The sequence below is a fragment of the Neophocaena asiaeorientalis genome, unplaced genomic scaffold (genome assembly GCF_003031525.2).
Source record: "Neophocaena asiaeorientalis asiaeorientalis breed wild unplaced genomic scaffold, Neophocaena_asiaeorientalis_V1.1 scaffold960, whole genome shotgun sequence".
Classification (NCBI taxonomy): Eukaryota; Metazoa; Chordata; class Mammalia; order Artiodactyla; family Phocoenidae; genus Neophocaena; species Neophocaena asiaeorientalis.
The window spans coordinates 257,213-270,946 of record NW_020173498.1 but is presented as its reverse complement, the minus strand read 5'-3'; the positions used below and the strand labels follow the sequence as shown (position 1 = coordinate 270,946).

Below are 13,734 nucleotides of genomic sequence, written 5' to 3'. Positions count from 1 at the left end.
ATCATATGATGTTCGTCTTTCTCTGTATGACTTACTTCACTTAGTATGATAATCTCTAGATCCATCCTTTTTGCTGCAAGTGGCATTATTTCATTCTTTTCTATGGCTGAGTAGTATTCCATTGTATATATGTAATCACATGTTCTTTACCCATTTATCATTTTTTTTAAATAAATTTATTTATTTATTATTTATTTTTGGCTGCACCAGGTCTTCATTGCTGCTAGCGGCTTCCTCTAGTTGTGGCGAGCAGGGGCTACTCTTTGTTGTGGTGCGTGGGCTTCTCATTGTGGTGGCTTCTGTTGTTGCAGGGCTCGGGCTCTAGGCATGTGGGCCTCAGTAGTTGTGATTCATGGGCTCTAGAGCACAGGCTCAGTAGTTGTGGTGCACGGGCTTAGTTGCTCCACGGCATGTGACATCTTCCCGGACCAGGGCTCAAACCCATGTCCCCTGCACTGGCAGGCAGATTCCCAACCACTGCGCCACCAGGGAAGCCCTCCATTTGTGTGTTGATGGACATTTAGGTTGCTTCCATGTCTTGGCTATTGTAAATAGTGCTTCTATGAACACTGGGGTGCATGTATCTTTTCAAATCAGAGTTTTTGTCTTTTCTGGATATATGCCCAGGAGTGGGATTGTAGGATCATATGGTAACTCTATTTTTAGTTTTTTTTTTTTTTTCCTGCGGTACGCGGGCCTCTCACTGTTGTGGCCTCTCCCGTTTCGGAGCACAGGCTCTGGACGCGCAGGCTTAACGGCCATGGCTCACGGGCCCAGCCGCTCCGCGGCATGTGGGATCTTCCCGGACCGGGGCACGAACTCGTGTCCCCTGCATCAGCAGGCGGACTCTCAACCACTGCGCCACCAGGGAAGCCCTATTTTTAGTTTTTTAAGGAACCTCCATAATGTTTTCCACAATGACTGTACCGATTTACATTCCCACCAACAGTGTAGGAGGGATTCCTTTTCTCCACACCCTCTCTAACATTTATTATTTGTAGACTTTTTTTAATGATGACCATTCTGACTGGTGAGAGGTGATACCTCATTGTAGTTTTGATTTGCATTCTCTAATAATTAGAAATGTTGAGCATCTTTCCATGTGCCTACTGGCCATCTGTATATCTTCTCTGGAGAAATGCCTATTTAGGTCTTCTGTCCATTTCTTGATTGGGTTGTTTGTTTTTTTGTTACTGAGTTGTATGAGCTGTTTGTATATTTTGGAAATTAAGCCCTTGGGACTTCCCTGGTGGTCCAGCGGTTAAGTCTTCACGCTCCCAGTGCGGGGACCTGGGTTTGATCCCTGGGCAGGGAACTAGATGCCGCATACTGCAACTAAAGATCTGGTGCAGCCAAATAAATAAATTAATTTAAAAAAAAAAAAGGAAATTAAGCCCTTGTTGGTCACATCATTTGCAAATATTTTCTCCCAGTTCGTAGGTTGTCTTTTTGTTTTGTTTATGGTTTCCTTTGCTGTATAAAAGCTTATAAATTTGATTAAGAAATATTACCTCTATTTAATCCCCAATAGCATTTTAAGATCTAGTAGCCGTGTACTCATTTGGGCTACACTTAGGTTTTATATTTCCAGAATCTAGCACAGTGCCTGCATAAACTAAGTACACAAAAAATTTTGTGAATGAATGAATCATTTGATTGGGGCACATGAGATTTCTATTTCTAAAGGTTTTTCAAAGCATAGCACTTATTAGTATGTTGTTTCATTATGTGCTATACTTACCGGTGGTCATGAATTTTCATGTCTTGTTAAGTCATTAGTATCCATGTATATCTTAGTTACAACTTTTAATTTCCTTTTAAAGGACAGTGTTTCTAATGAATGGTTTGCACTATTTTCCTCAGTTCCCTTCCTCTAGTTGTGGCGAGCAGGGGCTACAACTGTCAAAGGGAAAATGTTTCCAGAATTTAATAAAGTACTTGGCGCCCTCTGGCATTTAAATGTGCTTTCTTTGATTAGTCACTCCACACATTCCTGTGAGGAATGAACTTCATTCGATAATATGCAAAACTGATAATGAAGCCCTGGACCAGTTAGAAAAGTGATGAGGGGGGCTTCCCTGGCAGTCCAGTGGTTAAGACTCTGTGCTTCCACTGCAGGGGGCGCAGGTTGGATCCCTGGTCGGGGAACTAAGGTCCCACGTGCCTCGAGCCATGGCCAAAAAAAAAAGAAAAATTTTGAAAAGTGATGAGGTCATTCTGCAAGTAGTTTCTATGAAAATCCATCTTCCAGAATTAAAGACTGATCTACATGGGCTTCCCTGGTGGCGCAGTGGGTGAGAGTCCGCCTGACGACGCAGGGGACATGGGTTCGTGCCCCGGTCCGGGAAGATCCCACATGCTGTGGAGCAGCTGGGCCCGTGAGCCATGGCTGCTGAGCCTGTGCGTCCGGAGCCTGTGCTCCGCAGCGGGATAGGCCACAATGGTGAGAGGCCCACGTACCGCAAAACAAAGAACAAAAAAACAAAGACTGATCTACTAAGTAAATTCAGGTTTTGCCAAACACAAAGCTATTTTTCTGTCTTCCATACTTTTTCAGTCTGGGCTGTTGATGGTCATCTGTTGTAAAGAAGGTCTTTCCCCATCCAGCTGGCCAAATAGAGAGTAGGCATCAGGTTCCTCGTAGACTGTGAGCTTTGAGAAGAAATGGGGATACTGCGATCCAGCACCCGGGGACCCAAAAGAGTAGGAGATCCGTTTCTTTGCACTCTGTTCTGATTGAACAGCATATTGCAATCAGAAGGAGGGGGCTAGTGTCTTGCAGCACGTAATTCTCAGTGATCAGAAGCTCAAGGTCTCCCCAGGCTGGGAACACTCGCTGTAGCAGTGACCATGAGTTCCTGTAACTTCAAACTCAAATCAAGGACTCTGTGGGGAGCAGAGTGGAGGAAGGAAAGAGCAGAAGTCTAGACAGGTGAAGAGCCCAGTTGGCACTGGGATTGGACCCTTGTTTTACCTTCTCCTTGTGACACCCAACCTCTCAAATCCAGCCAAAACTCAAACCTGAGACCTTTCTGAGCAGAGACATGTTAGACTGTGAAAACCTCTGAGGTTCTTGGGCTCAGCCGCCTCCTGTTAGCCTTTGGCTTTGAAAGCCGAGGGTTGTCAGGTACCCTTTCAAGGGCAAGTGCAGCTGGAAAGGGCTTTGGGGGCACAGACTGTACTTAACGCCGAGGTGCTCTTCATCTGTCAGCTCTTTGCCTCAGCTTTGTGTTGCCCCAATGATATCTAATTGACTGTTTTGAAAAGAACCAGATTTTTCTTGCATTTTCCTACCATTCTATTTGCGGTGATTTTATGTTAAATAATTGCAACCCTCCTCATTTCCTCTCTTCACTCTTTTCTTCTCAGTGGCTTTCCCTCAAGGTATGAAATTAGCTCCGATGTGTCTGGCCAGCCCCCAGCTGGGTACTTTCTGTGTGTTACTTCTGGAATCCTCCAGCTGCACCAGGAGGTCGATGTTGGAAAAAGCTCAGGCTCAGAGGTGTAGGTGACGTGGCCGGCAGGAAGCCACCACTGGGGACCCCGAGGAAGAACAAGGGTTGTTTTCTCAAATTCACCCCAGAGGAAGCTGTGAGGTGTGAGGTCAAATCACTGGTTCAAGGGCTCCCGGCTGTCAAGAGTGGCTTTGGCCCAACTGGAGACCTTCTGACACACAATCCAGGCTCTCTCTCACCACCCTCCTGGGCTATTTTAAGTCCTGTTGCTTCCAGCTATTTCCTGTGGCTAAAAACAAAAACAAACAAAAGCAGTGATGATGAGAAAACAGTGTACAGAATTTAACATAGTAAATACATAAATAAACAGAGAAAGAAGATGGAGGGAGGAGAGAGCCTGGGCAGAGAGAAAGAGCTGCAGGAGTCCAAAAAGACAAAATGTCACATGCGCTTAAAACCAGTTTAACCCAAGCTGCTCTTTCTCTGTGACCTCTGTGGATGCTGAGAAAGTTTCCATTTGGTTTCCCTGGTTTCTTACTTGGGCACAGAGGTGATGTCATGATGAAATGAATACTTGAAAAGTGGTTTGGGTACCACGTGGCCCCAGGAATAAGACAAGCATGATGCATAGTGCGTCCACATCTGTAGAAACGGAGCCCTTTTCTTCTGCTCCCTTTCTACAGTCAGTTGTTGAGGTTAAACTCTAAGCGCAATTTTCTTAGTGGAATAAAAATTAGTTTATGTCCTGGAGTGAGAATTTATAAGAGTGTACATTATATAGAAATAAGCAAGTGTAGGTTGAATTCTGGTACATCAATGAACACCTCACCACTTACAGAGCGGCCAAGCCACAAGTCTGTGTTGGTTGCCAACTTCTTCAGAATTCTATCCTACCCAATCACTGCCTCCAACTTAGAATTTGGGGTATTAATTTTGATGTAATGTTCAAGCTGGGATAAAGCACATCTTTTTTTTTTTGGTCACTCGTTACCATCCCCTTCTCCTATTTTGCACAAATGGCAAGAGCGTTGTGCCCAGAATTTAGAAGAATGATGAGTGGTATATTGCAAAAGGTCCTCAGGAAAGTCAGGAGGGTCCGGAGAACCAGCGTTTCCCACAGGACCACCGGGAGAGTAGACATCAGATAGCACTGGGGTGATGCACAAAAAAAGATTGATTCCTGTAAAAAAAGGCTAGTATTGCCCAAATCAAAAGACCCTTGAAGCATTTCAGGTGAGATGCAATTAAGGACTCCACTGCAGCAAAGTGCCAACTTGCAAACGTTCTTTACCCTGTAACTTTAAACTCAGGGAGCTGTAAATTCAGAGCAGAACAGGCAAATTATTAGAGATGCTTTTATGCATGAAATCTCTGGAGGGATGGAATTGTGTCAAGAATGAGGAGATAGCCAAAATCAACAAAGGAAGAGTTGATGTAATCATCTGAATACATTAGGAGAAAAAGTTGTAAAAATTATTCAACTAGTTTAGAAAGCATAATTAGGCATTGATGCCACCATTTATTTATTTTACAATTTATTTTTTTAAGTATTTATTTGTTTGCACCAGGTCTTAGTTGCAGCAGGCAGGCTTCTTAGTTGCAGCATGCAAACTCTTAGTTGTGGCATGCATATGGGATCTGGTTCCGTGACCAGGGATTGAACCCGGGGCCCCCTGCATTGGGAGTGTGGAGTCTTAACCACTGCACCACCAGGGAAGTCCCGAGGCCTCCATTTATTCATCCCTATAGTCGATTTCGTTTGATGTGGGCAGTGGCTGCCTAGAGAGATATTACAAATAAAACAAAAATTAACAAAATTTTAGTCATCATTTTAGAAAAGATTGCTCTCGTATGAAATGATTTGTTCCAAAGAATTCTAGGTAGACACATGAAAGATAGTTATGTAAATAGATATTTGAGTTGTTTGAATTCATTTTGGGTCCTACAGACTAATCTGTATTCACTTGAATCATATTGTATGTAGAATCTGATTCCTAAAACAAGTGAAGTCTGACCCCTTGGTTCTGGAAAACTTCCTTAAGTCCTTTCTTATCATCATTTCCTATGCTCCTGAAGATTATGAAACAGAGTTGGCAACCTTCTTGTTAATGCATTAGTTTTCAGCTGGGGTGGGAACAAAACAACAACAAATAATAACTCCAGTCTTGTGTTCTAAGGTAATGGTGTGAAGACGATGTCCAGTGAAAACTGAGTAGCACGATGGAAAATGTTATGCTCAGGCTTCCCTGGTGGCGCAGTGGTTGGGGGTCCGCCTGCCGATGCAGGGGACGCGGGTTCGTGTCCCGGTCCGGGAGGATCCCACATGCCACGGAGCGGCTGGGCTTGTGAGCCATGGCCGCTGAGCCTGCATGTCCGGAGCCTGTGCTCCGCAACGGGAGAGGCCACAACAGTGAGAGGCCCGCGTACCGCAAAAAAAAAAGAAAGAAAAAAAAGAAAGTGTTATGCTCTGACAGGAAGTGCAAAACGCAGGATGCAAACTTGCATCTCCCATGTTCTTGGTAAAATCAGAATGTGTATATCTATGGACAAGAGGGAAATGGGAGCACAGGACATGAAAACACTGTGTTCACAAACTATCTGTAATATTATATTGTCTTTGTAATTAAGATGTATTGGAAAAACTAGGTACTTTGAACGTCCCCACATCCACAGATACAAATAGAGATCACAGATGACAAAATATAAATCACAAATGTAGGAATCTCACACTAAGGTGATCAGGGAAACAGGGAATGCAAAATAGAGCACTTGATCGATAAGTATCTGATTGCCTAGTATGTGCAGACAGTGATGGGAGCCGGAAACAGATGAGCCACCTGTGAGCCCGGCGCTGATAGCCCCTCCACGTGTGCGCACAGTGTGCTTTCACCCCTGTGCCGCTGACTACCAAATAAAACTGATCAGAGTTATCCTAGACGTATACTACTTGGCATGGGCTCACAGAGGGAGGAGTAGGGAAGACTAAGAAGATTTCAAAGGAGAGATGGTAACTGTGTCATCTCCTTGATGTGAGTGTTGGGGGGAGGGGCTTTTGTTTATTCTTCTCTCCCAGCCCTGATCTCACGGGCCACAGGGTGAGGTGGCTTGAAGAGAGTGCGGAAACCTAACCACTAGATCACCAGGGTCAGCAGGCTTGAAACAGGACCTCAGTCCTTGTCTTCTCTGAAGAAAGAATTCAGCACAGAGACAAAAGGTAGTGAAGCAGGTAAAGCGTTTATTGGAAGAAAAGTACGTGCAGGAAGACATGCAGGCAGGCTCAGAGGGAGAGTCACGCTTTGGGAGTGGCAGGAATTACTTATATGGGGGCAGTTTTGTGGGTTCCTTCTGGCCAATCATCTTGCTCTGTCTTGCTTCGTGCCCAAACTGGGTCTGACTCAGGGCCCTCCCAACGTGCCTGCACGTCTTTTAGCCAAGATATGTTCTAGTGCGAGGGTCTCTGGGAGGCTGGCAGGACATATTACGGGCTAGCGCCCCCTCCCTTTTTGTTTTTTTGGCTGCACCACACAGCATGTGGGATCTTAGTTCCCCAAACCCATGCCCCCCAGCAGTGGAAGCGTGGAGCCCTAACCACTGGACTGCCAGGGAATTCCCACCCCCTTCCTTTTTTGACCCTAAGGAAACTTTCTGCACATGTGTAGTCAGGGAGGTCTCCTTGACCTCAAGAGTGAAGAATGTGGCTGTCTTATCTTTTTACTCAAGCAGAGCTCAGCTCCTCTCTGCTACTGACTTTTTTTTTTTTTTTTTTGGCTGTATTGGGTCTTTGTTGCTGCACGCGGGCTTTCTCAAGTTGTGGCGAGCAGAGGCTACTCTTCTTCATTGTGATGTATGGGCTTCTCACTGCGGTGGCTTCTCTTGTTGTGGAGCACGGGCTCTAGGCACGCGGGCTTCAGTAGTTGTGGCACGCGGGCTCAGTAGTTGTGTCTCACAGGCTCTAGGGCACAGGCTCAGTAGTTGTGGCGCACGGGTTTAGTGGCTCTGCAGCAGGTGGGATCTTCCTGGATCAGGGCTCGAACCCGTGTCCCCTGCATTGGCAGGCGGATTCTCAACCACTGTGCCACCAGGGAAGCCCCTCTGCTCCTGCCTTTATTTTACCTTGAAGCACCAGCATCTCAGCCTGGGGCCCAGCTATCTTCTATCTCCGCCTCATTCATTGCTGGACAGGCCACGAACCCTTGATGCGCTTTCTCATTGTATTCTCACGACTGACCTATGAAGGTGATAAAATTATTCTCATGTTTTACAGATAGGGAAATGGAATGCTTTATATATATGAATCTAATAGTTTGGAATGGTTTATATATATGAATCTAAGAGCCTCTCTCCTTAAGTTCTAAAACATCCCAAACTGAGATGATTCTTCTCTCCTGCCTCTCCAGGCCTCAGGCTGGTCTCCCTGGGCTTGGGTGAAATAAACTTGACATTCACTAACTTCAGCTTTAGCAATTTGGGGGTTACAATGGGCTGTCAGTTTTTTGGGGGGTTGGGTTTTTTTTTTATTCGTTAGCCTTTATTCATCATACTGTGACGAGTTAGGTGGGGAGTTTCGCTTGCTAATGTGCCTTTTTAAGGACCTTACCTCGTAGCAGAGAAAATTAAGTGCTGGAAAGAATGGCTCAACAGTTAGTCATATGCCGTGCTTTAATAGCATAGCCAGCCAATATGGAGAGGGGGGCGTGTGTGGAAAAAGGCAAGGTTAAGTGATTAATTTTTAAGCGCTAAATATTTATTGACGGAATATCTCTCCAGGCAGCGTTCACATGCTTAGAACCCAGGCTTTTAACTTGGCAGTGCTGTATGCTTAGAACCCAGGCTTTTAACTTGGCAGTGCTGTATGCTTAGAACCCAGGCTTTTAACTTGGCAGTGCTGTATGCTTAGAACCCAGGCTTTTAACTTGAGTGAGTGCTGTTTAAGCAAACAAACTCAGCCAGCTGAACACAATGATTAACAGGAAGTTGGAGCTGACAGAGTTGCCAACCTTTTGGTCAGGAGGAGAGGCTGGGGTTAAAGTCTTAGAGCAATGGCTTTCAGAATAGTCAGTTCACCCCTTGGTGATTTTCTTGTAGGGAAAGGTGGACACATTGGAGTCAAAACCTCCCTGAGGCAACTTGTTTTTATGTAGAAACAGGTTGCAGGAAGGGGGTGTGGGGACTGAGCAAAGCAAATCACAAAGAGTTACTTAAGAAATGTGAGGAAGAAAGGTAGAAATGCAATGCAGTGGCAGACGAGGAGAAAAGGAAGACAGAAAGAAAGGACAAGCATGCTCAACTGGAAAGTTACGGAACAGCCGATCAGAAGTGCACCTGCCAAAAGGATGGTTATGGATTCTGGAGAAAATGTAAGTTAAATCTACCTACGCTCTGATCAGATCCCAAGAGACATTTTACTCATTTCCTGGTTTTGAATGATGGGCTCTTGGAAGCAGTGTCTTTTTTGTGTGTCTCTGGTCACTGGTCTGATTTTTGTGTTCGTTTACAATCATGAGTTATGGGAGAATAAAAATTTCCTGGGAGCATCTCTGTCCAATGCTTCGCTATTAGCAGAAGCCTGTCGTCAGATTTTTAAGGGGAAGGTTTTTTACCCAACAGAGAATGCATTGAAAACTACCCTCAGTGAATCTACCTGTTATGAGTACATAGCTCAAAGTCACTACATAACAGAAGCACTCTCTGAAGAAGAGGCTGGCTTCCCTTTGGCTTACATGATGACCATCCACAAAGACTTTGGCACTTTTGAGAGACTCTTCAGGGCAATTTACATGCCCCAAAATGTCTACTGTGTTCATGTGGATGAAAAGGCAACAGATACATTTAAAGATGCAGTGAAGCAATTACTGAGCTGCTTCCCAAATGCTTTTCTGGCTTCCAAGATGGAGCCCGTGGTCTACGGTGGGATTTCCAGGCTTCAGGCTGACCTGAACTGCATCAAAGATCTTGCAGGCTCTGAGGTTCCGTGGAAATATGCCATCAACACCTGTGGGCAAGATTTCCCCCTGAAAACCAACAGGGAGATAGTTCAGTATCTGAAAGGATTTAAAGGGAAAAACATCACCCCAGGGGTGCTGCCTCCAGCTCATGCTATTGGACGGACTAAATATGTCCACCGAGAACTATTGAGCAAAAGAAATTCCTACATGATTAAAACCGCGAAATTGAAAACTCCACCTCCTCACAACATGACTATTTACTTTGGCACTGCCTACGTGGCCCTCACGAGGGAATTCGCTAATTTTGTCCTCCAAGACCAGCGGGCACTTGACTTACTGTCCTGGTCCAAGGACACCTACAGTCCTGATGAACATTTCTGGGTCACACTCAATAGGATTCCTGGTATGTATGTCTCTTAACTTTTGTTTTTATGAATAAACATTGCGTGGCCAATACGGAATGAACCACTGAAAAATAGTAAAAAAAAAAAAATTAACATTTTTAAAGATCTTTACATTTTCAACTATTCATTAAAAAAATCTGTACAGCAGCTCTGCTCACAGAGTGGGTGATTTAACTCATCTCCATTTTACAGATGAAGAAACTGAGGCATAGTGATTAGGGCAGAGGTAGAGACTGACTGTTTGACTTGATTTTGCTGACATACCAAGCTACCTTTCTGAGCCCATAGAACCACTTCGAATATGTGCTGTAGTCTTGAGACATGGCAAGGAACTGAGGAACACTGACTGGCGAATGAAAGATTAAACACAATTCTCCTTTAAATGTGATGGTATTTAAAATCAGGCATAAATATGATAAATTAATTTTGAGCAGCAATTTGAACACTTAAATAATACCTTTGCCCCTATTGAAGCTCCAATAGCTAAATTCAGATCATTTCAAAATGAGAGCAAGATACAACTTTAACAATTTTCATTTGCACGTTCTTTCCTGGAACTGAGTCCGAAATTTAGAGCCTCTTGAAGATTCCTAGACCAGTGCCTTTATTTTATAGACAATGAAACCAGTGTGGTTATATGATGTGCTCAAATTACCCTGCTAGTAAGCAAACATGCCAATTATAAACCAGGTTGCCTAAGCCTGATGTTCTTTTAAGGTGATTTTCAATTCGGTCTCAGTTGTTCCTAAACTAACTCCACATTTCCTTGGTCCAAGTTCCAAATGACTTGAATAATCTCCAGTTGTTTACAGTGAACTAATTCAGTTCTGCTAGTTCAATTTGAAATAAAAATTCAGATTCACATTTCAATTCACATTTCAGATTCAGTTTTCAAAGGAAAACTAACTTGAATCAACATGAGTATCAAGGTCATGGTTTCTTGAGATTAGTGGTTCAACCCTGGATACATATTACGGTCGCCTGGAGCTTTTAAAAACACATTTCCTGATTTCCTGGGTAGATGTGGACTTCGGTATTTGTTCAGCCTCCGGGAAATTCTCAGGAACAGCCAGGGCTGTGAACCATCGTGGATGCTTGTTTTTGATGTTTGTATACAAAGCTTCCTAGACTTACAATGCTTTTTTTTTTAATTTAATTTTTTTCCTTGGTAATACTTGGCAAAATTGTGAAAACAGAAAAATCCACTGGGGAAAAAGTAGTTGCAAAAGAAACAACATACAGCCAGGTTAATATCTTTAACACATAAATACATCTCACAGATAGGAAAAAGGAACACATCAGATTAACCATGACATGTAGAAATACATATGCTAAACAATCATATACCAATGCTCACCACCAATACAAATTAAAATAAATGATTACAATTCTTTACTTCTCAAATTGGTGTTAAAAAAAAAACCTAACTCCAGGATGGGCAATGAGTGTTCCAATACAGACCACTAGAAAAAGTGTAAACCTGCACAGTCTTTCTGAAGGACAATTAGGCACCTATATATCAAACGGCTTTGAAAATGTTCATATCCTTTTACTTAATTTTACACCTAGGGATTTATTCTTAAAAAATAAACAGAGATAGGGAAAAGATTAATTTAAAAGTATTTTCATCATAGTGTCACTTATAATAGCAAAAAAAGAAAAATATTCTAAAATCCTAGTAATAGAGGACTGGTGCAGGCATAAAAGCAAAGGAAATACAGCTACTTAGAAGGCAGGTATGATAGAATGCTTTTTAAATCTGTGGTTTTCCCAAAGCGGGAAGGGGTAATGTCCTAGTGATGAAAGAAGTCAGGACAGGACTTCCCTGGTGGCTCAGTGGTTAAGAATCCGCCTGCCAATGTAGGGGACACGGGTTCGAGCCCTGGTCTGGGAGGATCCCACATGCTGCGGAGCAACTATACCCGTGTACCCACCACAACTACTAAGCCTGCGCCCTAGAGCCCTCGAGCCACAACTACTGAAGCCCACGCGCCTAGAGCTGGTGCTCCGCAACAAGAGAAGCCACCGCAATGAGAAGTCCGCGCACAGCAATGAAGAGTAGACCCCGCTCGCCGCAACTAGAGAAAGCCCGCGTGCAGCAATGAAGACCCAACGCAACCAAAAATAAATAAATTTAAAATAAATAAATAAACAATTGTTAAAAAAGAAATCAGGACAAGGACCTACCTTATAGCACAGGGAACTATACTCAATATCTTGTGATAACCTATAATGGAAAAGAATCTGAAAAAATGATATATATGTGTATATATATATATATATATATGAATCACTTTGCTGTACACTTGAAACTAACACAACATTGTAAATCAACTATGCTTCAACAAAAATTTTTATTTTTTATTTTTTAATTAAAAAAAATAAAAGGACTTCTTTTGGCAGAGATCACAGTCAAAAAAGAAATCAGGGCTCAAGAAATTGAAGTGGGGAGTCATGACCATTAAGCTGTTTATGTGGGATTGTAGTACCCAGAATAAGGGAGGTAAGAGGCCCTCTTCTCACTTTTGTGTTGCTTGGACCAAATATGTATTGACCGTTCGGGTCTGGGCACCAACCTGTAAGGGGAGACATTCACAAAGCAGATTCCAAAGAGAGTAGCCAAGAAGGTTAAAAGGCCAGACCCCATTTTTCAAAGAAGGGACCAAGACAAACAAAAAGGATATTCAATCTGCAAAAGACTTGAAAAGGGATCACTGCCTTCACATAATTAAAACGTTTGCCCAGGAGACAGAAATTGAACCAATGCTGTAGTTTTGGAAGAAGAATCCAGGGTCAGTGGTGGGAGATAAAAGAACCCACGGATCTGGGATTAGAATGGGTAGCTTCCTCAGTGGTGAACAAACCCAAGGGATATTCGGAAGCAGAGGCTGAAGAAACCCTGTCAAGGAACTCAATTATCAAGTGTTGGACAAGATGGCCTGTGAGTCTTCCACTCTGAAGTCCGTGATACTAACTAACAATTCTAATCAACTTACTGAACAGAAGTGTTGAGTTCTCAACATGCCTTCTCTATTGCAACTAGATTTTTACACCTCTGGTAAATACCAGCAGTTACAGATCAGCAAAACAATGGAACACAAATGGACTGCTCCGTGCATTTCAAAAACTTAAAAGAGTGAGCCCTTAAAATTGTTTCTGTGTTATGGGTATGGGATCCTCGCTAGAGGCCTGTGGCCCTTCACTGGTCCAGCCAACTCTTGCAGGACCTGAGGTAGGCCTGAGTGTAGGGCTTAGTTATAAGGAGGTAAAGGAATCAGAAACTTAGGTGGCTGTCTTGTTTAACTGTTCCTCCTGCTATGTGAAAATCTGGGTCATTTCTGTTTTGAGGGTCATTCTTTGCTGATGCATGCGTATGTTCGTTGTTTGTTCTGGACATTTTAAGATTGTTCTAGTTGATTGCAGTGATTGGGGCTTATTAGGTTTCTCTAAGGAGTAACAGGACAGAAGAAAAAAGATCTCGCGGTTGAAACAGCCTCATGGGGAACTAGAACACCACCTGATAGAAATACAGTGTGAGCCACATGTGTAATTTCAGGTCTTTTGTGGCTACATTAAAGAAACAAAAATTAACAGGTCAAATGAATTTAAATCATGTATTTTATTTAACCCAATATACCCCAAATATCAGTTGTGCCCGTGGCTACTGTAGTGGACAGAGCAGGCAGCCAGGTGTCCTCCCTGCTCTGGGGAGAATGGTCAGCCAGCAGTGGTGCCGTCCGAGAGCCACACGGAGAAGTCGGCGTGCTCATGTGTCAGCATCTTCATTCTGCTGCTTTTTACTTATATGAAAGTCTTACCTCTGCTTCAGAGTTTTCACTTGCTTGTGGGCCCCGCGGCTTCTACTTTCAATGCCTTCCCCTCGTGTCTCCAGCCAGATTCTGGGCTGTTCCCGTTGATGGCAATTCCTCT

At 43.5% G+C, this 13,734-nt stretch overlaps 1 protein-coding gene across 5 annotated transcripts in view; it reads left to right on the top strand.

Moving 5' to 3' along the window:
- The window catches only part of GCNT2 (glucosaminyl (N-acetyl) transferase 2 (I blood group)), a 114,191-nt gene that overhangs the window by 28,653 nt on the left and 71,804 nt on the right, over positions 1-13,734 (top strand). Inside the window, exon 1 of one of the 5 annotated variants that reach the window (XM_024747567.1) lies at positions 8,819-9,803. The exons of the other annotated variants lie outside the window; for them this stretch is intronic. Coding sequence (XP_024603335.1) covers positions 8,879-9,803 — 925 coding nt within the window. The 5' untranslated portion in view covers positions 8,819-8,878. Of the gene's footprint in view, positions 1-8,818; positions 9,804-13,734 lie in introns of those variants that run through there. 5 annotated transcript variants of the gene reach the window in all.